General features: G+C 43.5%; 1 protein-coding gene across 3 annotated transcripts in view; it reads left to right on the top strand.

Moving 5' to 3' along the window:
* mideasb (mitotic deacetylase associated SANT domain protein b) overlaps positions 1-24,889 on the top strand; it is a 35,008-nt gene continuing 10,119 nt past the window's right edge. For 2 of the 3 annotated variants that reach the window (XM_031828625.1, XM_031828623.1), the window contains exons 1-7: positions 3,689-4,029; positions 13,587-15,636; positions 17,808-18,128; positions 18,615-18,969; positions 19,923-19,989; positions 22,291-22,433; positions 22,771-22,874. In XM_031828625.1, the coding sequence (XP_031684485.1) occupies positions 13,921-15,636; positions 17,808-18,128; positions 18,615-18,969; positions 19,923-19,989; positions 22,291-22,433; positions 22,771-22,874 (2,706 nt within the window). In that variant the 5' untranslated portion in view covers positions 3,689-4,029; positions 13,587-13,920. Of the gene's footprint in view, positions 365-3,688; positions 4,030-13,586; positions 15,637-17,807; positions 18,129-18,614; positions 18,970-19,922; positions 19,990-22,290; positions 22,434-22,770; positions 22,875-24,889 lie in introns of those variants that run through there. The other variant, XM_031828624.1, reaches the window with a different exon arrangement.

Raw genomic sequence — 24,889 nt, 5'->3', positions numbered from 1 at the left:
GTGGTTGACACTTTCTTTTCCGCAACTCTTTGCGATTGAGCATTTGCGTCACCTACAGTAGGGTATCGTTAAATGTATTGAAATGGTATGCGCCATGGTTTCTCATAAATTCTAGATATTCTTTGTTTATTTTTATTTTGTATCTCTGTCGCAATACTTGAAGAGATTAGCGTAGTTTAGTTGGCATCGCAACAACTCACAATACAGCTTAATGCTATAGTTACATTCACAATCATCATGCAATGACTTCGGCAGCAAGAGTAGGAAGTGACGCTTCGAAGAGCAGAAAAAAAAGTTTTCTGTTTCTGACGAGGGAGAAAATGCAAACTACAAATTGTGCCAGCGATGCATACTAGCCTACAAGGTAACGTATAACCTACATTGCTTTAATTCATGTGTGTACTAACGTAACAACTTATTCGTGTTTTTAAACTGCTCTATGGTTTAAAAAAAAGCCAAGGTGTCAATATAAGATTCAAGATTCATCGTTATTGTCCACTCCCTGCTGCATATGTCAGCGACAATGGTTGCATCTAAAAAAAAAAACACATCTCAATGAATCTTCATGGAGGTCCTGCTGATGGATCTAGAATTTCTATGCAGTAGTCTAGGCTAGATACAGATTCGCGTGGTTCGATATAGCTCGGATGCCAATGGTTGCTGCACGATGATGAGTAGTCTTGTGCACCTCCCTAGTTGTGCCTGGAGAAGCGGGTGGGTGTACTCTAATATGCCTAACATTTCCAAAACGGCCCGCCCTGCGAAGGCGACCTGTTTGACATCCACAGTTTTTATGAAAGTAAAGTCATATACAAAAAAATCACGACAGCTGTGATGGGAACTGGAAGTTTCGGTACAATTTTATAAATGCCTACAGATACTTTGTTCTTTCGACATGGTGGGATCTTTTTGTGTCGGTTAAATGTATCATGAGAGACATGGCAGTGGAAAGGCATTTGTGCGCAAATATCGATATAATAACCATCATATCTAAGTACATTTGGAGTCACGCGATTATATGGTGCGTGGTCGCTGGTGAACTCTGGAAATCGTGTAGTTTTTTAGTCTTACAGATTAAATAAATTATGAACTAAACAGGGTGGTGAAAGTATTGTGATCTTGATTCTCCTTTCCAATAAATATCGAGGGTCTTATTCTGGTGACATGATGATCGATGCACATCATGCGGAGATTTTTATCGGCAAATAGTCCATTTGGTGGAAACACCACTGGTGGGAAAATGCTCATATTTTCTTTATGCAAATTCTAGAGTATTCACATGAAATTATGTCATCAATTGGATGGAAACCTAGAAATACACTTTGAAGGATCTAAAATGATGAATCCCATGGGCCTATTGGTTTTTCACATTCAGGCCAACCCAAGCTGTAGTCTACTATGCAAGTAGGCTAATAGTATGCCAATTATTGAAATAGATAAATGTGACTGTCAACTGAGTCAGAAATTCACAGGTTTCAGATTTGTACCAAATTATTTTCCATGTTTTCGCTCTCCAAGTCACACTTTTTAAATACAAAAACAACTAAATTGGATGTTCTAAGTCCACAACAATGCTTAAACCAAACACTTTTGAGGTCTGGGTAAAAAATCTAAGAAAATTCGATTTTTTTGTGTGTAGTTACCCTTTAATTTAACTGTACGGTCACCAAGCACTGTTGTTTGGTTAGCATGTTTCTGTAGACCACATGAGATGGCGTTTGCAAAACAAATGGCCACTGGATTGATGCAAATATTAATGCTATCATTCTGCCAGGTGCAGGTATAGGCTACTATTCTCCTGTACTATTGGTTTTCTTTCAACTTTCTTTCATTGTCTAGCAGCCAAAGGCATTATCCTAGTCCTATTTTAGCAACCCGTGATAGTTGTTGCATCTTTAGAATTGCCCTCTTTATACATTTCTAACGGATATGTCCATCTCAGTTCTTGAAGCATTTTAGAACAGTGTTTTCCCGCAAATTGCGCAGGACTACGGCTGTGTGCATATTGCTGCGCTCAAAATGTGAATACATAATAATTTGTCAACATTGTAAGCCAAATATTCTGATCAGTTCAATCAGCGGTATTAATTGATACAGCGTATACCTCCCCTACCCTACTTTGATACCCAGACCAGAAAGTGTCCATCAGTCTGTAACAACACACCTGAGCTACTGTACGTGTCCTGCACAGAAGAGTGGACTGGACTATAGTCTTCATTTTATTAACAGTTTAAATATGACCAGTTTAATGACAGACAATTATAACTACGTCAATTGATATCTAGAGGCGAAAAAAACAAAAACACACCTATTTAGGCGAATTGCTGGCTAGCGGAGTAGAACACTTGAACATTTAAAGGAGAGCCGAACACTCTAAGGGCTCAGATGCAGTAATTGAATAACCGAATAACCAACGTTTCTACAGACAAGCTGTCTTCATCAGGGTATAATGACAAACACTGCGGGGTGACTAGTTTATTTAGTGTCAAAGGACACACACAGGTGTCTGTAATCATGGCTGGGTGTGGCCTGATATCATTGGTTAATTCTCAGATATAAAAAAATAACATACCAAAAACATGAATGATCGCATAAGATCATAGATACAATTTGGCTACATAGACCTACAAACATTTACAAAAGCAAAAGCACAATAATCACGAATGGATATGCCATGTGCCAATAATGGTTATGCCAAGTGCCAAACATAATTTCTCTTTCGAGGGTAGATTTGCATCTTATTTCTACAACCAATGAAAGATTGAAAGAGTGGGTATGATCTGGACATGACTTTGATTCAAAACCACAACACACACACAATCATACGTATCCCACGCACTCTCACATAGCAAGGCGGGCATATTTCTTATGCACCGAATAGCACACATGAATGTTTTCAGGCTTTGTGGCGTTATTTTAAGGCATAGCAGAGGGCAGAGCATACCCTGACACAGAGGGACTGGCAGTGTCTCCTTTCTGTCAGCTGGAACATGCTTGGTCATGGTCACTGCTATTCGCTAGGCACCCCAGTTGTGCAGCCAGTCTGCATTCACACAGCAGCGGTAGCAAACAGTAGAGAGCAGCAGCCGTTGAAAGCTGTGCGGAAAACTCCATCTCAACTGCTTTATTCCTAAATCTCCGTGCATCTTTCTATCAATGACTGACCGAATGAATGAGTCTACCTGCTGATTCACTGAGATCAGTGTGTATGAGATCATAGATATGACATCTCATAGTGTCACCCCGAAAATGTCTTGCTGCTTTTTCTCAATGCATCTTGAAAAAGGCAGCTGCAGTTGGATTGTGGGGTTCTGCTGATGGACTGTTTACTCAACAGTTTGTAAAGTCTAGATGTTAGTGTACTCATGAGTGTGTGTGGGTGTGATGGCTGTGCAATAATGCTGTAATAATGTTAATGAATACTGATAATGAATACTGAGAGTAGGTAGACGTATTCTCTCTAACTTGGAACTAGTGCGAGGCGTGCCCCTGACATTTTTAATATTGATGGGATTTAAATAAGGGCCCCTCTTTGTATCAGTAGCCGACTGACGGAATTTCCCTGCATGGATCTGAGTAGAGTTTGCCCAGTAAATTACAGCGCCTCGCATACGAGATGAAAGCCATATATGGTCGTGGAAGTAGGTGTGGCGAACAGACTGGAGGGGATCACAAGACAAACTGAAAGAGAACGTTTGAAAGAGCGTTCTACATTGAGAGAGAAAAGGCCGCATATGACAGTGGTGTGTTGTGTGCATGTGGGCTATTTGTGCAATCCTAACGCAATAATGTCCACATTTTTGCAGATCAGTGCCCCATTTCGGACTGGATAGCACTTATTTTCTAACGACATCGATCTACCTTTGGCTTGAAAAATAATAGTGAGGTCAGCATAGAATGACTCAACGCTAGAGATGTATGCTGTCGTCTCGGTTCGATTGCACTGCTGGGCGCGTGGGTCTGGGGATAGTTGCTGCACTGGTTGGTGTGGGGTGATTGTTGAGGCATCGCAGAAACATGACAAGCACGGTAAGTGATCGGATAGCAACTTTGATTTATTTATATATCCGGCTTTTTGATCGGTGAATGTGAACCATGAAACATGCAAGTGGATGGATGACATTAGTTGTAAACAAAGTTTACCATTTCATTACATAGGCTTCTATACATATTGAACATAAAGATTGTTGATCAGCTGTTGATACGTGTGTGTTTTATTGCTTAATATGGGGATTTTCATAAACATAGGAAGCAATATCAGTTCCTATGACGTAGGCTATTAACCATGTTGATAAGTTGAGCAGCCCTAGCTGCGCGGTTTATATTATCCTTACTTTTGTCGTGATACTTGTGTAGCCAATATGGGGTGCATTGTTGTCTCACTTTGTTGTAATGTGCCATGGAATTAGTGACTGGATAATCCGTTTTCTGTAACAAAGGGCTGCCTTCTCGTAAATAGCGCTGAGCTGGCTGGCGGTGGGGACGGAGAGGAGGCGGGGGTTCAGCAAGGGTTGTTCAGAAGTAGGACGCAGCATGTTTTTGGTTTTTTACTTAGATTTTTTTTGGTGCTGTCTGGGGGGGGGGGGGGGGGGGATTCTCACTCCTCCATGTCAAATAGCCAGCCTATAGCCGACATCGAATGTGCGTTCGCTTTCACCGCCATGCCCCATTGGCTGCAAGGGTATTCGCTGTTTAAATTAAGAAACGCTCGACCGTCTCATGGATTAGGTAATTATGGTTGACGGTACAAGCCTAGACTATATTAACGGCTTTTCCTTGGTTGGTTGGGTTAATAAACCCGACAGGGGGTTGTGTAATTAGCTGCAGCGTGCGGTCCACTTTGTCATGGCTCTACTAGTCTACACCCGATCGCCTACTGAAAGGTTAGGGGGAAATCGTGTTATTGTGCAAATATTTCATATGGCAGAAACCCTTCCATGAAAAACAAACACTGCAAAACCCACTCCATATGATTTCTGCTGGTAAGCAAAATAGGCCAAGGCAATGCGTCTTCCATGGTCTTCTCAAGCCACGCCTCTCCCATTCCCGGAAATTGATAGAGGTATTTCTTCATAAATACAGTGACGCATGCACATTGTTTATTTATATATATATATATATATATAAATATATTTTTTTTATATAGCTATAGCGGAACCGCATCTACAGAATTGTTCATAATTTGGATTTCTGAACAACCTTATCATGTAATAAGCATACAGAAGAACATGCTATAATATAACATGGTGTTTAATTTTCCCTGGCCAATGCAATAGTGTTCTCACCCTGAGGTGTGCGTGGTTGGTCAGACAAGTAAATTACTGTATATATCCTGCCACTGTGCAGGATATGAGCAGCTGCAGCTGTCTATTTTAAGGTGTGTGTTTGCTAAATGGTTGCTGCCTATGCTAAACAGTAGCCTACCACCTTTTGGAGAAACAACTACTGAGTCACGTGTTGTAAGTTCTACCAAATATATTTTGCACAGTTTTCGGTCACCTGTACCTTGTACAATCAGTGTAGCCTACCATACAACGAGGCCTATAACATGTATAAGTCTATATTATAGACAACTGTAGGATGGCCTACTGCCCTCATCTCAGCCTTGCCTACCTTCAGGAACAGAATAGGCACAGCTATCGATTGTTCTCTAAGCTACTCTTCGGTAACAATAAATATCTCATATTTATAAAAGCCATACATAACAGTAGCGAGGCCCTAAAGTCCTGCAGAATTAAAAAAAGTTGTTGTGCTGAAGATGCAGCCACAGTCAACTATTGAATAGGGAGATAGCATATGATATGCCTGAGTAATATGTACTAAACAAAAATATAAACGCAACAATTTACAGTTCATATAAGGAAATCAGTCAACTGAAATACATTCATTAGCCCCTAGTCTATGGATTTCACATGACTGGGAATACAGATATGCATCTGTTGGTCACAGATACCTCACAGATAAGGTGGATCAGAAAAACAGTCAGTATCTGGTGTGACCGCCATTTGCCTGATACAGCTCCTTCGCATAGAGTTGATCAGGCTGTTGATTGTGGCCTGTGGAATGTTCTCCCACTCCTCTTCAATGTCTGTGCGAAGTTGCTGGATATTTGGCGGGAACTGGAACACGCTGTCGATCCAGAGCATCCCAAACATGCTCAGAGGGTGACATGTCTGGTGAATATGCAGGCCATGGAAGAACTGGGACATTTTCAGTTTCAGTATTCTTATACAGACCAGAGGACAGTTGCATTGTATTCCGTTGCATTGTATTCCATTGCATTACATCGTCACCACTCTCACCATTGGAAAAGTCCATCTCTTCAAACTCTAAATGCAATTGCAGAGGGGTCTGTATCTTTGTGCATTGGGAAGATGATCGTAGTATACTCTGCACAAACACTATGCCCTCAGATACACATCCAGATTGTGATTATCATAATGTGTTGCCATGGCAATGAAAGTGATGCCCAGAAAGATTTGGACTACAATAAATGTGCCTTTCTTTTCACGTATTATAATTTTTTACTCTTAGGTTGACTGACTAGCTGTGACGGAAATTGAAAATGTAATATTTTTCAATTTTGACCTTTTTTCCGAAGAAGGTTATTGTGACTCAGTTGTTCTCTCTCATTGTCCTCTCTCTTGCCTTTCCCTTTTGACAATGCAGAAACAGGATCAACGGGTGACAGGTTCCCCTTTTGTCCTGAATGATTCGGAGACCACTGAGTCAGAGCCTCAGTGCAAAAAGAGCAAGTAGGCTGCATTCCTTATATGGTGCACTACTTTTTACCATAGTCCATAAGGAATAGGGTGCCAATTGGGACTCTTTACAAGTAATATTTTGCCACAGGGCTAATTCACGGTAGCATAATGAGGCTGAGACTCAGATTAAAATGCATTAGGGCTGTCCCGACTAAAAACAATCTTGATCGACCACCATTCGCCTGTTCTTTCGGCTAATCTATTGGTCGAAGTTTTAAAACTAGTTTTTCCCCTGTTAGACACATCCTATGTGTTTGAATCAAATCCACTATATTCACTGCGCTTGTCTGATGCTATTAAGCACACTGTTTGATGAAATAATTAAGACACACAAATGACTAGAGGGAGTCCGACCAGCAATTTATTTGATTGTGCCGGGGCCGGGCTCAGACTTGCTGTGTTTAAATGTTTTTTTTTTTTAAAGACTGTGACTAGCACCCGTTGTCTTTCTCTCCTCCCTGCTGCAGCGACCACCACAGTATTGCTGAAGCTGCAACATAATAACAGCCATTTCTGACCGAAAAGTTCTGTTACCCGAAATCCCTCATTTATTTAGGAGAAACATTCCCTCTACCCTTGCCCTCTTTACGTGACACATGTAAAGCATCGCATGCACGTGACCAATAGGGCCTGACCTATAGCATATTATAATCGCATCAACAAATTGGTTATAACAAACTCCGAACACCGTGTCAGCAAAATGGATGCAGAGGACGTAACAAATAAACTCGAAACGGGGGAGTGTTTAGGCTACTGGTTCCCCTTTACCTCCCGAGGTAAAGGGGAAGTCAGGTGTGTGGAATAAATTTGACTAGTTGTAGAAAATGCTGGAGATCTAGACAAAGAAGGTAAGGAGAAATATTGCATATTGTGTCCCAAACTGGTGCTGTTAGATTACAATATAACTTTTCTGACCATTTGGAACGATGTAAACAACACTAAATAAATGATAAGCCTACCAGAGAGTCTGTTGTAGTGTTTTTTTGTTAAGCCTCTATTATAGAAAATGGTCGCATGGAACAGTATATTTTTTGTTTAAGCTAATTATTCAAGGGTCGCTTTATTTTAAAATTAAAATGCTTGATTGCATTTCAAATCATGAATGACTAGTATGCTGTGTGATGACTTGAACGAATGAATGATTGATTGATACAGTAGCCTGTATAAGTATTGAAATAAAGGCCTAAGTAAGTTACGGTATTACGGTTACACCAAACATCAGCTATCTGAGCAGCTAACCGATCGCTGCAGCTGTACATAGTCTATTGGTAAATAGCCCACCCTTTTCACCTACCTCATCCCCATACTGTTTTTATTTATTTACTTTTCTGCTCTTCTGCACACCAATATCTCTACCTGTACATGACCATCTGATCTTTTATCACTCCAGTGTTAATCTGCAAAATTGTAATTATTTGCCTACCTCCTCATGCCTTTTGCACACATTGTATATAGACCCCCCCTTTGTTTTCTACTGTGTTATTGACTTGTTAATTGTTTACTCCATGTGTAACTCTTTGTTGTATGCTCACACTGCTATGCTTTATCTTGGCCAGGTCGCAGTTGCAAATGAGAACTTGTTCTCAACTAGCCTACCTGGTTAAATAAAGGTGAAATAAAAAATAAAAAATAAATAAAAATTAAGATTAAACAGGATGCCCTTTTAGGACTACAGCTCAATGGTGGTAATACAAATCAAGTCACCTTTCAGTGAAATGCTTACTTACAAGCCCTTAACCAACAATGCAGTCTTAATTTTAAAAAGTGTTAAGTAAAAAATAGACAATAAAAGTAACAAATAATTCAAGAGCAGCAGTAAAATAACAGTAGCGAGGCTATAGACAGGGGGTACCGGTATAGAGTCAATGTGCGGGGGCACCGGTTAGTTGAGGTAATATGTAGTTAGAGTTAAAGTGACTTTGCATAGATCATAAACAGGGAGTAGCAGCAGTGTAAAATAGGGTGGGGCAATGCAAATAGTCTGGGTTACCCTTTGATTACAAGGCTGCTATTCTAAGCCTAATAATGACATTGTTATTATCATCATCATTACAATAATAAGTAATCACAATAAGAAGGAGATCAAGAAAGAGGAGCATTATTATTATAAATAATCATTTTGAAACAGTGTAAATTTACACTGGAGTATCAGAGTGCGCTCAGATTAAATTCAGAGCATTCAGAGCGTTGTCCGTTTGTAAATTCAGCGCGTTTTGCTCTCTGAGTTTTTAGAGCACACACTGGACACTGGCCGAGGAGTAGGGTTGATCCGAGCATTCTGACCTCACAATGGCAGTCAAGCACCCAAGCTAACTGGCTAAACTTGGCTAGCTTGCTAGCTACTTCCAGACACAAATGAGAGAACACCTCACTCTGACCATTTGAATTGCCCTAGCAGAGGTGGTTTGGCTGTTTTCATGTTGTCTAGAGTAGAGGTCGACTGATTTTAGTTGGGGCCGATTTCAAGTTTTCATATCAATTGGAAATTGTTATTTTTGGACACCGATTTTGCCGATAAAAAAAATAAAAAAAATACATATATATATATATATATATATATATATACACACACACAGTAGGGAGAACAAGTATTTGATACACTGCCGATTTTGCAGGTTTTCCTACTTACAAAGCATGTAGAGGTCTAATTTTTTATCATAGGTACACTTCAACTGTGAGAGATGGAATCTAAAACAAAAATCCAGAAAATCACATTGTATGATTTTAAGTAATTAATTTGCATTTTTATTGCATGACATAAGTATTTGATACATCAGAAAAGCAGAACTTAATATTTGGTACAGAGATCATACGTTTCCTGTAGTTCTTGACCAGGTTTGCACACACTGCAGCAGGGATTTTGGCCCACTCCTCCATACAGACCTTCTCCAGATCCTTCAGGTTTCGGGGCTGTCGCTGGGCAATACGGACTTTCAGCTCCCTCCAAAGATTTTCTATTGGGTTCAGGTCTGGAGACTGGCTAGGCCACTCCAGGACCTTGATATGCTTATTATGGAGCCACTCCTTAGTTGCCCTGGCTGTGTGTTTCAGGTTGTTGTCATGCTGGAAGACCCAGCCACGACCCATCTTCAATGCTCTTACTGAGGGAAGGAGGTTGTTGGCCAAGATCTCACGATACATGGCCCCATCCATCCTCCCCTGAATACGGTGCAGTCGTCCTGTCCCCTTTGCAGAAAAGCATCCCCAAATAATGATGTTTCTGCCTCCATGCTTCACGGTTGGGATGGTGTTCTTGGGGTTGTACTCATCCTTCTTCTTCCTCCAAACACGGCGAGTGGAGTTTAGACCAAAAAGCTATATTTTTGTCTCATCAGACCACTTGACCTTCTCCCATTCCTCCTCTGGATCACCCAGATGGTCATTGGCAAACTTCAGACGGGCCTGGACATGCGCTGGCTTGGGCAGGGGGACCTTGCGTGTGCTGCAGGATTTTAATCCATGACGGCGTAGTGGGTTACTAATGGTTTTCTTTGAGACTGTGGTCCCAGCTCTCTTCAGGTCATTGACCAGGTCCTGCCGTGTAGTTCTGGGCTGATCCCTCACCTTCCTCATGATCATTGATGCCTCACGAGGTGAGATCTTGCATGGAGCCCCAGACTGAGGTGATTTTCTAATAATTGCGCCAACAGTTGTTGCCTTCTCACCAAGCTGCTTGCCTATTGTCCTGTAGCCCATCCCAGCCTTGTGCAGGTCTACAATTTTATCTCTGATGTCCTTACACAGCTCTCTGGTCTTGGCCACTGTGGAGAGGTTGGAGTCTGTTTGATTGAGTGTGTGGACAGGTAACGAGTTCAAACAGGTGCAGTTAATACAGGTAATGAGTGGAGAACAGGAGGGCTTCTTAACGAAAAACTAACAGGTCTGTGAGAGCTGGAATTCTTACTGGTTGGTAGGTGATCAAATACTTATGTCATGCAATAAAATGCAAATTAATTACTTAAAAATCATACAATGTGATTTTCTGGATTTTTGTTTTAGATTCCGTCTCTCACAGTTGAAGTATAGCTATGATAAGAATTACAGACCTCTACATGCTTTGTAAGTAGGAAAACACTGACGATTTTGCAGGTATCAAATACTTGTTCTCCCCATTTTGTGTGTGTGTATATATATATTTTACACCTTTTATTTAATCTTTATTTAACTAGGCAAGTCGGTTAAGAACACATTCTTATTTTCAATGACTACCTAGGAACGGTGGGTTAACTTCCTCGTTCAGGGGCAGAATGACAGATTTTCACCTCGAGGGAGCTCGAGGGATCCAATTTTGCAACTTTACAGTTAACTAGTCCAACGCAATAACGACCTGCCTTTCTCTCGTTGCACTCCACAAGGAGACTGCCTGTTACGCGAATGCAGTAAGCCAAGGTAAGTTGCTAGCTAGCATTAAACTTCTCTTATAAAAAAACAATCAATCATAATCACTTGTTAGCTAAACATGGTTGATGACATTACTAGATATTATCTAGTGTGTCCTGCGTTGCATATAATCTGACTGAACATACAAGTATCTAAGTATCTGACTGAGCGGAGGTAGGCAGAAGCAGGCCCGTAAACATTCATTCAAACAGCTCTTTTGTGTGTTTTTCCAGCAGCTCTGCGTTGTGCGTCAAGCATTGCGCTGTTTATGACTTCAAACCTATCAACTCCCGAGATGAGGCTGGTGTAACCGAAGTGAAATGGCTAGCTAGTTAGCACGCGTTAATAGAGTTTCAAACGTCACTCGTTCTGAGCCTTCGAGTGGTTGTTTCCCTTGCTCTGCATGGGTAATGCTGCTTCGAGGTTGCCTGTTGTCGTTGTGTTCCTGGTTCGAGCCCAAGGAGGAGCGAGGAGAGGGACGGGAGCTATACTGTTACACTGGCAATACTAAAGTGCCTATAAAAACATCCAATAGTCAAAGGTTAATGAAATACAAATGGTATAGAGGGAAATAGTCCTATAATTCCTATAATAACTACAACATATAACTTCTTACCTGGGAATATTGAAGACTCAGTTTAAAAGGAACCACCAGCTTTCATATGTTCTGAGCAAGGAACTTAAACGTTAGCTTTCTTACATAGCACATATTGCACTTTTACTTTCTTCTCCAACAGTTTGTTTTTGCACTATTTAAACCAAATTGAACACGTTTCATTATTTATTTGAGGCTAAATTGATTTTATTGATGTATTATATTAAGTTAAAATAAGTGCTCATTCAGTATTGTTGTAATTGTCATTATTACAAATAAATAAATAAAAAATTGGCCGATTTTAATCGGTATCGGCTTTTTTGGTCCTCCAATAATCGGTATCGGCGTTGAAAAATCACAATCGGTCGACCTCTAGTCTAGAGCATTGGTGACTGTAACTGTGCTGCTAGCAACAATTTAATTATGTTTTTTTGACGATGTTTACGGACACCTGTCATATTCAACAGGTGTTTCGCGTTCGTAAATTCATCAGTTATTCTGCGGTCTGGCACATTCAGGCGAGAGTGCTCTGAAATCGGAGTACATACCCAGAATGAATTTATGAACACACCCTAAATAATATCAGAGAGGCTGTTGTAAAATGAACAAAAAAAGTGGAGAGCCTTTATTACAGAAAGCAATGATTAAAAACAGCCGAATTTGCGAAATTGTCGTTGCGTGAGACTTTGCTCTCACGTAATCAGTAGGTTATTAAACAATCACTCAAACAGGCAACAGAAGCAGGATCTGTCTTATTTCTGCAGATATATATGGATGATTTATAAAGCCTTTAACAGTTAGGCTGTTGATTATAGACCTAATTAAGTTGTTTTCCTCACTTTTCTTAGACAATAAGGCACAGGCTGTTTTCTTGTCTCATTCTGCTGCTGCCTCCGCCACATTGATCTCAACACCTGGTTTACTTTGCTATTTGGCACATAGCAACATGATCTAGGAAAAGGCGCCAATTCAACAGCGCACTGATGTGTTTCAGAACCGCGGACAGCGGCCACTATCCAGGGCGGGAGAAAGCGCATTTGTTATAAAATAATATTTTTATTAGTGTTGCACCATTGTTCTTATTCAATATAACCATATACAATTTCAGTAGCACGTTTTGGAGTGATGGACTGTGCCATCTCCATTCCTCATTGGCCTCCACAATGGATCAGTCCACTCAGACAGACGCGAATCAGACAGTTGTCTTTGCTACTGCTCGACTAAAGAAATCTGTCGACCAACAGCCTATCGACCAAACAATCGACCAGTCGACTAAATGGGGTCAGCCCTAAAATGTATGTCAAACAAAACCAATGATTGTGAAGTTAAAGAAACTATGCAACTCTTTGGACTACTTAAACAAATAAAATCTGCAGAACATTTTACAAAAACGTATTCACTTGGAGTGTACAGAAAGACGGCACAAAATGTAGTGGACATTTTTTAAAGTTGTCCTTGTGCATGGAATTGTATGGTTTGTGTTAACTTTGCAACCATTGTTTTTTGTTTGGCATGCATTTTAAAGTGAAAGATCTGAGTCTCGGCATCACACCTGCTTAATATTCCATCTGAATTATCACTGCCCGTGCCAATATCATCATGTTCAATGTTGCTGTCCGAATCCTCTCTTGAATCTATCTCACACTCCACATATACACACACGCTTTCATTCCCACCCAACCCAATACATTTCCCTGGTACTCCATTGTGTTGGAAAGGCCCCCAGGCCATAGCAGGTTTTCACATGGCTGCAGGCAGCTTTTACAATAGGACCATTAGGACCCGTGTTTTCGACCTCTCTGGACTGCCCTGTAAAAACATGCCTGACCCCTCTGGTCTCTTCACAGGGTGTCTCCCATAAATGAATGAGGCCAGTGGACATCCAGACATCTCTATCAGCACCGGCAACCTCTCAATACACCAGGAAGAGGAGATAAAAGGGAAGAAGATTGTTTTTTTTTGTCTACGTTTAGTCCAACTCCCTGACATGTGGTTTGATGATTTCCATTCAAATATGCAACCCCCTCTCCTAGGGTGTGTTCTGTGAACATTCTATTCCTTTTGTCTTCAGATTGGGCCAGTTAAAGGGGACATATTTGTTGGTGGTTTGTGTGGCTGGGGGACTGTTATGCACCTAGTACCCCATAGCCCCCCCCCCACTTCAACCTCGCCCCGTTATTCATGCTAGCCATGAGTTTACCACCCCAGCAGAAACCCAACAGTAAGAGAACAGGCAAGCGCATCTCATTTTTCAACGACCAAGGAGTGGCGATGAAGGAGACGTCCTCTCAGCAGCATCCAGAAGGTTCTTACTACGCCCTTGGTGCCCCAGCCTCAGGGCCTGGTCCTGGGCAGAGTGAGGCTGCTGGCACCGTCACCTCCACAACCTCCAACCCAGAGGCGGCCCATACTGGTATGTACCTCAACTCAGTGATATTCAGCCCAGAGAAAGGAGACCAGAGTCGGGGACATTACCAACAGACTGTACCCATGAAGTGGGTTCATCAGGACCCAGCAGCCCAACCGCAGCCTCCACAAAGAACTGGGAACTGGACACAGGGTGTCACTATGGCTAACTGGGGGCAGAACTTTGCGCCGTACCTAGGGGGTGTCGGTGACTCACGTTCCAAGGTCCAGAATGCCTTTGTCAAGCAGCAGATCCGTGAGGGGCCTTCACCCCTGCAACCACAGCAGCCCCAGCCCCCTAGTAGGGCTGCAGAGAAGCAGCCACCTCAGCAGCAGCAGGTGGTTAACCCTAACTCTCTCCCTGCTGGAGGAGAGGCCCACAGAGACATTAGGGATGTGGCCAAGGCTCACAGTCTAGAGTGGGAGCAGCAGCATCATACTTCCCAACAGCAGTCCCAGTCTCAGGCGTTCCCACAGACCCTTAAACCTGGTGCTCTAAACGCCCAGCAGCACAGCACATCCAAAACTGGGGGCAGCTCCGTGCTTCAGCCCTTCCAGCTAGCCTTCGGCCAGCCCAAGCAGCACCTAACGGCTGGCTACTACCAGGTGTTTCAGGGGGGCAACAGGACTTTACCCAATCTGAACTACACCCAACAACCCCCACAGCATCCCCAACCCCCACAGCATCCCCAACCCCAACAGCATCCCCAACCCCAACAGCATCCCCAACCCCAACAGCATCCCCAACCCCAACAGCATCCCCAACAGCATCCACAGCTCCAGCAGCAGCTGCAACAGCAGGAGCAGCAGAAAATACAGCAACGTCAACAGCAACAAATATTACAGCAACAACAACAAATGCAACAAAAACACCATCAGATGAAGCAGCAAATGGTTCAGCAGCAACAGCAGAAAATACAACAGCAACAAATACAACAGCAGCAAATACAGCAACGAATACACCAACGACGCCAAATACAACAACAGCAATTGCAGCCACAACCACAACATGTACTAGAATTTTACCCCAGCAACCAAAACCCACCTACCCACCCACATCCTCTCTCCCAGCCGCCCGTGTTGGTGCACTCCCAGGAGACCATTCCTCCACCAACCCCCCCAGACCTCAAGGAGACATCCCCAGACTCTCCACACATTCCCCCCCGCACAGACCCCCAGTTCCCCCACACAGAGACACAGCTCCAACCTCCCCAGCTCCAGCTGCAGCCTCGACGGTCCAGGAGACTCTCCAAGGAAGGTGGATCACCACTTGACAACCCTTTCGTGATCGCATCTGATGGGGCCCAGAACGGGGCCTCTGAAGGGCCAGGTGGAGCCCCCAAGGTGGAAGAGGTCCATGCTGCCCAGTTGGCCCCTACAGGGGTCATTCAGAGCACATGCAGGAAACAAAGGATTTCCCAGGAGGTTAACCTGGAGACACTGGCCCAGAAAGCCTCAGAGATGGAGTCACTACCGCCGCACATCGTCAAGGTAAATATGTCTGCATGTCCTGGTGCTCGTGGTGCTTGTGGTCATGCTTTGAAGGGTATAGTGTAGTTACATGATTTAACAGGGATATCCCCACCCTCAATTTTAACTAGGAATGGGCCCTGTTACCCAGATATCTGGATATCTGAACAGTAGTTAGTATTCGATTACTTGAGTGAGTGTTATGTTCTGGATTTAAAACAAATTGTCGGCCTATTTTGACAATGAAAAAGCTTATTTATGAATTCAATTAGATTTATCCTTGTAAAATTGTTACCTACAAGGACATTATACCATGACATCCCAACATTTTGAGTGTCATTTTTATAACCATGCCTACCCTGACATATGCTATTCTCCCCACTTCAAATAGCAATTACAGGCACGCACCGAACAGAGTTTCCACAAGACCTGACACAGACCAATGCAAAACACTCACCAGAAAACCTTTTCGTAACAGAATCAGCTCACGGAGGAAATCAGCCTTATCTTTCACTGTTGCTTTTAGCGAGGGGGGGGGGGGGATCATACATTTATTTTACTATCTGGCCATCCTCAAAAATGCCATGATTTAAATATTGTCAAATGCACACCCCTAATTCTAACCCAACTTTTCATGCATGCACTCACATAAATATCGATTAAAAAAACATAGTGCTGAAGAGTTATTGGGCTGTAGGAGCTGCATTAATAGGAATCTTTTATAGATGTTAAAACATCCATTTTGTTGTTGTTTACCTGGGTATAATTGCAGAGGGATTACGGCTCCCTTATCTAGAATTGCAACAAACAAAAGCCTTAATGCATCTGCCAAGGCCAACTGAGTCAGACTATGATGTTGTTTATGAATGATTAGCACTTTTCTGAGCGGAATAAGCAGTCATCAACCCAATATAAACACAGGAGAACTGATTGATTTTGCAGGACAGAACATCAGTGCATTTAGTTTTTGTTTACATTTGAGTCATTCACGGTCTTCAGGCACATAGACAGATAATAAGCACTGCTCCTGATCTTTTTGTGTAAAGAAACTGCTAGAAAAGTTTTGACCTATTACTTTATAATACATTACTACATGGTGAGTGATGATGGAATTGCTGGGATATGCAGCCCTGGTCTTCCCCTACGTGACTGTGCAGTTAGCTAGTAACGTTGCACTCCCACGTGGGTGCCTCGTGCCTTACCATATACATTATAAAATAGGACCGCTACGTTGCTGAATGCTGACTGGACCCATTTCACTCTGCACTCCTCCCCCATTCATTCCACCATAGGGCTGAAATTCCACCCCCTGGGGGGGACTCTGTTGGGGAGGGGTACAGGTAGAAGCCAGTGGGGGCCGGTGTAGGGGGCTGGGGTGCAGTGCTCAGCAGAATCTATGCCTCTCTTTCTCCTGTCCTGGTGTTGGGGCTGGAGGCTCGACTTTTCCACTGGGAATAGACAGTGAATAGGGCTCCAGGACCAGGCCACGCTCACTCCTATAGGCTTCTGCCACGCTCACCCCTATAGGCTTCTGCCACGCTCACTCCTACAGGCTTCTGCCACGCTCACTCCTACAGGCTTCTGCAACGCTCACTCCTACAGGCTTCTGCCACGCTCACTCCTACAGGCTTCTGCCACGCTCACTCCTACAGGCTTCTGCCACGCTCACTCCTACAGGCTTCTGCCACGCTCACTCCTACAGGCTTCTGCCACGCTCACTCCTACAGGCTTCTGCCACGCTCACTCCTACAGGCTTCTGCCACGCTCACTCCTACAGGCTTCTGCCACGCTCACTCCTACAGGCTTCTGCCACGCTCACTCACTTCAGCTGATCAAATACTCTACTAGGGTTGAGCAACAACCTCACTTCATTTTTAGAATGTTTATTTAGCGAATGGAAAGTCACTTCCCGGCAATATACTTCTGTTAGCTTCCGGGCAGTATGATTCTGTTAGCTTCCGGGCAGTATGATTCTGTTAGCTTCCGGGCAGTATGATTCTGTTAGCTTCCAGGCAGTATGATTCTGCTGAAACAGGTTTTCCGTGCCTCTACTTCAACACGACAATACAAAGGTAATACATTACGTAGTAAGGAATAGCTATGGCTGCTCATTTGGTCTATAAAGGAAGCCTGTTCAGGGAGCGTCACATTCGATATGGGATGATGTGTGTATGTGTCTGTCTCTTCCGCAGGAGGAGCCCCACAGACCCTGGAGCCCCCAAAGGCCAGCGCCACGGCGAGGGACCTTGGAAAGAGATTCTGGAGGCCACAGCGCCAAGCGGCCTCGTGATGAGAGCATGATGCCCCTGGTCATCCCTGTGTCAGTCCCCGTACGGAGGCCAGACACCCTCTCGTCCTCATCCTCCCTAGACAGGGAGCACTCTATCCTGGGCACAAGCTGGCCACAGCGCCCCTCCACGCTCCAGGACATGACCAGCATGAACCGCAAACCCTCCGTCATCGTCACCCGCCGACGATCGCTCAGGAACTCTCTGACGGACAGCTCAGGACAGGTGGGTCCAGCAATTCTTCCCCTCCCCTCACACCTAACTAAAGAGCTTGGTTCATACCTCCTCCTCCTATAGTCTCTCATGTCTTGCCACCATCTTCTCTCCCACTCCCCCTTATCCAGCACCCCACTCTCCCCTGGTTCCCCTATGTTCTCTCTCCCCCCTTGCCCTCATTCCGAATCTCCCTCCTGCTGCCTCAGATGAGGTCAAGCAGATTAGCAGGGGTTATCCACACTATTGATGGAGATATAGCCTACCACTGTGCTGTACATACAGTACAATCTATGAGGGAATATGTACTGTACAAGTACCATGGTGGGGTTGAACTGGACATGTAATCTATATATTGTAGAATGTATCTGAGATAAACAACTCACAAACCATACATCTCTTCTTACTAACTGGTGTATGCTAGTTTGGACATTGGAACAGTGCTGTGTTGTCAGTTATGTAAGTATGTTTGTATTGATGTGCTACTTCCTCCTTTAGAACGGTGGCACCCAGGGAGGGAAGGACAACGACGACGACGACGGAAAAAAGTTCAAACGGCGTCCCCGGCCCGAACCTCTCTTCATCCCGCCTCCCAAACCTGGCACCTTCATCGCCCCGACTGTCTACTCCAGCATCACTCCTTACCAGAGCCACCTCCGCTCCCCTGTCCGGCTGATTGACAACCCCCTGACCATGCCCCCCTACACCCCCCCGCCCATCCTCAGCCCTGTGAGAGGGGGATCAGGTCTCTACTTCTCTACCTTCCTCTCCTCTGCTGCAGCTGCTGTCTCCAGCCAGGGTCTGCCTCCACCCATAACACCCAAATCAGCCACACGCAGCCTGCTGAGATCCAGTGAGTACCACTACCTGGGGTCCTACTGGGGGTTGTAGTTTAAAGATCTTCTATCTAAATCCTACTGGGATTTGTAGTCCAAACAACTCAACCTGGGTCCGACTAGGATTTGTAGTCCCAAATGTATTCTACCTGGGTCCTAATGGGGGTTGTAGATGATTTGGCACCAGTTTCCCAGACACAGTTTAAGACAAGTCCTGGACAAAAAAAAAAACACTTTCAATGGAGATTCTTTCATGCTTTTTAGTCCAGGGAAAGGCCTAATCTGGGACCTGGAAACCAGACATTATGGTTTGAACAAGCTGTGCTCAGAATGAACTGTAGCTGTGTGAGTTGAACCATGACATTATTATTTTATTAAACTTTTCTTGAGTAATATGCATGGGGTTAGCTCAGTCCCTCAAAATCTGCAGTTCTAAATATCTTCTGCTGTAAGACGATAAAGAGGAGGTATAAGGATAGTAAATAAAAAAGTTCACCCAGCAGCATACCGCCCTGCAACCCACTGCCGGCTTGCCTCAGAAGCTAAGCAGGTTTGGTCCTGGTTGGTTCCTGGATGGGAGACCAGATGCTGCTGCAAGGGGTGTTGAAGAGCAAGTAGGAGGCACTCTCTCCTCTGGCCTAAAAAAAATATCCCATTGCCCCAGGGCATTGATTGGGGACATTGCCCTGTGTATGGGGTTGTCTTTCGGATGGAATGTTAAACGGGTGTCCTGACTCTCTGTGGTCGCTAAAGATCCCATGGCACCTTAAGGTAAGAGTAGGGCTGTTAACCCTGATGTCCTGGCTACATTTCCAATCTGGCCACCATTGCCACCTACTCATTCCCGGCTTTCAATTGGCTCATTCATCCCTCCTATCCCCTGTAACTATTCCCCAGATAGTTGGTGTAAATGCGAATGTGTTCTCAGTCAACTTACCTGGGGTAATATGTATTTTTTTGTGTTTTTCAGACAGCGTTGACATAACCCCACCAGTCCTCTCTGCAATCGGCGAGGCCACTCCAGTCAGTATAGAACCGTGAGTACAGAACACACACTAGGGTTGAATATTTTCCTGAAAATCTATATCTATTTTTCTTCCAGAGAAAATTACAACCATCTTTGTAATATCCCGGTATTCCCGTTCAATATGGACAGGAATCTACTGATTTCCTGTTGCATTTGTCACAATTGAATCAACTCAAAGTTCTGTCAAAGTCGCCACACAATTTGTTGATGTAGCATAGTTTGAATGTAGACCTAAGGTATTGTGAAGTTAGTAGCCTACAGCCTAGTTAAAATGACATTTCTTTTAGCTTACCTTTGACTGAAAGATGACAGCCAGCTTGTTGGCCCTTTTCTTTCCCCTTTGCACCTGGCTCAGGGGGATATCGGAAGGTTGAGTTTTTTTCCTTATGATAACTCTCTTATTGTGGTGACTTTGTCACAGGGATGACCCCTCTGCTGGGTTGCAGACATTGGGTCATTTAGTTGAGTTGTTTTCTTTAAAAAGAGCCAGGTTGAGTTTTTGATGCTGGGTTATTAGGATATTACCCAGTGGGTCAGATCAGAAGACTGGAGGAGTGCCTTAGTTGGGGTGTGGCTTTCAGATAGTTATCTTTGTCCCCCGTGAGAGTCACATTTCATTCCGGTTCAGCTGTTCTGTTGTATTGTTATCTCATGTTAAGGTTGAACACTGACACGTTTGTAGCTTTTAATGAGGCGTACACATGAGCATTAGTTCTACAATTTTGGGATAGTTACCACTTTGTTATAATATGTAAATACTAATGTTATACATTTTATATTGGAATATGTAAAGTACAAAAATATTAAAGGAACATTTGATTTTACAGTGTACAAAGTTAACATGATGAACAGGAATGACATATACTCTCACGAGTGGCCAAAAAGATCTACCTGAAAGACACGCCCCTAATAGGCCACGTCTCCTGAAAATAGCCTACGGATTAGAATTTTAAAAAGTCCCAGCTGGATGAAAGCTGAAATATGAAGCAGCATGAAAGTGAATATAAACCCAAATAATGGTTCAATTAACCTGTTTGGGTAATCCAAACCACCCAACATGTTGGGTTATTCACGTAAACCCATCTGGCTGGATCAAAATAACCCAGTTTGTGTTCTGTCCAATATTTACCCAGTACTGGGTTACCAGCTAACCCAAATTGGGTTGTTTTTAACCCAGCATGTTTTTGAGTGTAGTAGCAGAGATTCAGCACCATGGATAGCGCCGCGGTTGAGCAAATCCCTGCAAATCTGACTAGTCAAACCCGTGCACATGTCTATTTCCTCGAGCACATTTGTGGACACAATGTACCAGACATTTTGTTAAGTGAGTAGCCGCAGTTTATACTTTGAAACGTAATACAATGGGAAACAAAAACTATTGTTTCTTGTTAGACAAGTCCATTTAGTCTTCAGATCAGCTTATACCAGGGTTAGTTCAGGAGGCAATCATTGTGAAAGATGCAGATTGAAATGTAACGAACACAACTGATGTGATTCTTTATTCTACATAGGCCTCATACATTTCTCTCTGAACGTTCGACAACGTTGTGCCCTCCTGAATGCGCCCCAGCTAGCCCACTCTGCGAGGAAGGAGGAGGGGCCCGAACTGAGCTCGCACTCTGCAGGCCTTTGTAATTTGTGCACAGGCAGGGAGCAGGCAAAAAATCGGCTGCGTTCCAAACGGTTTCCAAAGCAGCCATTAGCTATATTTGGAGTATCCTGAGGGTAATCTGATAGATTTACAGCATAATTTTTACCCTGTAGATTTGGGTGCAGAGATGTATTTCTTAATGATGAGTTTTGGCTTATTTCTGCAACACAGCCGACCCCCTAGGTAGCTACATGTCTGGATAAGAACATTTATTCACGTGATATTTCTTTTAAAAAGAACATTTACAGTAGTTACAAAAGATTGTCCCTGTCAATGACAATAATATGATTTAGAGCCCTCCAATTTCAAATCTGGACCCCAAAGCTAGTTCCACTGTGTTTTTCCATTGTTCCCCTCCAGGCAAGACACACTTATTTTCATGATTTCAATCAGGGACTGATTTAAGACCTTGGACACCAGGTAGGTGCAGTTGATTATCTGGTAGAACAGAACACCAGCAGGCTCTGGACCTCGTAGGGTAAGAGTTGAGTACCCCTGATCCCAGAGTGTTAGCCATAACATATGGCTGTGTCCTCCACAGACATCAGAATAGTGAAGGCTAACCCATAGCAGGGCTAAGATGGTACCTCATGCAAACAAATGTAACCCCCTCTCTCTGTCTTCCCAACCAGCCACTGACTGTACATTCTGTCATCTCAGGCGTATAAACATCGGCGTCCGGTACCAGGCAGAGGTTCCAGAGCTGAGGCAGCGTTCAGCGGCCAAACACGACCATCACAAAGCTTTGCTGGTCTGGGCTCCTCTCCACGACCTGGAGGCTAAACCTGGACACCACCAGAGAGGTAACAGACTAACATATCAGCTGACACATCTTTAATCCTCTGTCCTAAAACTGTCAATACTCAGGTTGGTATTTGTCAAATTTAAGTCTCAGTAAATTTGAGTCTCAGTAAATCAAACATTCAGTGCTGATTTGAAGAACCCAATGACAACAATGGGCTGATCACGCTATCTCGATCTTGATCCCAATCTCTTTCTTTCTCTCTCCTTCCCCTCCCCCTCTCCCCCCTCCCTCTCTCCCCCCTCCCTCTCTCCCCCCCTCCCTCTCTCCCCCCTCCCTCTCTCCCCCCTCCCTCTCTCCCCCCTCCCTCTCTCCCCCCTCCCTCTCTCTCCCTCCAGTGGATGACCTCATGCACCTGTCATGCTCCAGTGCTCTGCACGGAGGAGGGACCAATCAGGAGCTGGTGCTGCACTGCCTGTACGAGTGCAAGGGTGACATCATGGTGAGCAATGCATGATGGGTCATGTTGACTGAAAAGGGATGACCGGGAGGGGAGGAGACCTGGGTTGTGTTCTATAGGGCACACTGTAGCGAAATGGGTTGAAAATGAAAAAGAGTGTGTGTTATTGGACAACTGCAGATGGTATCTGTCTGTTTGTGACGGTTATCATCCATTTTGTGTCTACTGAGAACAACCGTGGCTTTAGTGGGTGTGATTTAACTGGATGCAGGCTGTGTTCCAATATCCTACTAGAATAACAGCTAGCTATACCACCTCCGAATGTATTCACAATACATTCATAATATAATAATATATGTAATTTAGCAGACATTTTTATCCAAAGCAACGTACAGTAATCTGTGCATACATTTTACGTATGGGTGGCCCCAGCGGGAATCGAACCCACAGGCAAAGACACACTTAGGCAAAGACACACTTATTTTCATGATTTCACTATCTAAATCAATGAATCGTAGCACGTTTTTGGTCTCCTTCAATAGTTTTTACCTGATTTAAGTAGCATCCTGTTGAATAAGGAGGCTTTCACGATTATCAGTTCTTATGCATATCCCAATGCTGCGATAGTTACCACTTTGTTACAATATGTAAATAATAATGTTGTTAATGTTAAATTAGAATATGTGAAGCGCAAAAATTTTCAAGGATCAGTTTTATTTGCAGTGTACAAAGTTAACATGATGAACAGAATGACGTTTACTCTCACGGGCGGCCAAAAATAACTATCTGAAAGCCACACCCCTAATTGGCCACGCCTCCTGGAAATAACCTAGCAATTAGAATAAAGAAGGTTTCTCGGTCAACGCAGCATTAAAATGAATATAAACCCAATTAATGGTTAAATTAACCTGTTTGGGTAATCCAAACCACCCAACTGTCTGGGTCAAAATAACCCAGTTTTTGTTCTGTCCAATATTTACCCAGCGCTGGGTTACAACTAACCCAAATTGGGTTGTTTTTTTACGCACCATATTTTTGTGTAGTAGCAGAGATTCAGCACCTTGGATAGTGGTGCGGTTGACCAAATCCCCCCCCAAATCTGATTAGTCGAGAGATTGCCTTCAGTAACTGCGTTGAGAGTTCACATGTAGCCTACACAAGATATGATTCAGCTGGGCACAGACTAGGCAATGCTTCCTCCTTAAACATCCCTCGCCCCCTCAGCATCAGCCAGATCAGCTTACGCCAGGGGCCTGTTCATTAGTGCACAATGTAGCAAAAGGTTGCTCATTTGAAAACGTTAGTTTGTCTAATGTAGTAACACGTTCTTTCCACTGTCGAGAAATTCGCGTAATATAAAATAATTACCAATGTCAAAATAATGTCATATACATATGTCATATACAACAATTAACTACTTACTACTTTACTACTTTAACCATGGAGACAGTGAAAAATGCACCTAAACAGAATTTAATGGGCATTCTAGAAAGAGCATAATGACTGTGCCCATTCATTCGGCCGCCCTAATCTGTGTGTTGTTTTGTTATAAGATATGCCCAATGTAGAAAACAGACGTATACACACACACACACACACACACACACACACACACACACACGCACACGCTCTCTCTTACTCACTCTGGAGTAAAGGTCACATATGTTTAGCAGAGTGTTCAGAGAGCAAGAGAGACATTGAGTTAGAGGAAGGGAGATGGAGAAAAAGATAGAGAAAGAGGGCTTTATGGTAGTGGCACCATGTTGTCAAGGAGACCGAGGGTGGTTATCAGTGTGTGCGGTGCGCCCACTCTCTCTCTCTGTCTCTCTCCAGCATCAGGAGGCATTGCTGTTGCTCTCTTACAGTAGCTCTCCGGGTTAATCCATCCCATCACAATGACCAACAGATCAGCTTCAATTTCAAGGAATCGGTCAATATCAATATCAAGCATTACCCTGATCAGCGTCCGGTGTGTGTGCTCTGAAAACCAACCAAGTAGCCCTTGATTTCAAGTATTGCTCAGTGTCTCTTGAGCTGTCCATCTACGTGTTTACTCT

Source organism: Oncorhynchus kisutch, linkage group LG7 (genome assembly GCF_002021735.2).
Source record: "Oncorhynchus kisutch isolate 150728-3 linkage group LG7, Okis_V2, whole genome shotgun sequence".
Classification (NCBI taxonomy): Eukaryota; Metazoa; Chordata; class Actinopteri; order Salmoniformes; family Salmonidae; genus Oncorhynchus; species Oncorhynchus kisutch.
The sequence above is the reverse complement of the archived record's forward strand: the minus strand, read 5'-3'. Positions and strand labels throughout refer to the sequence as shown.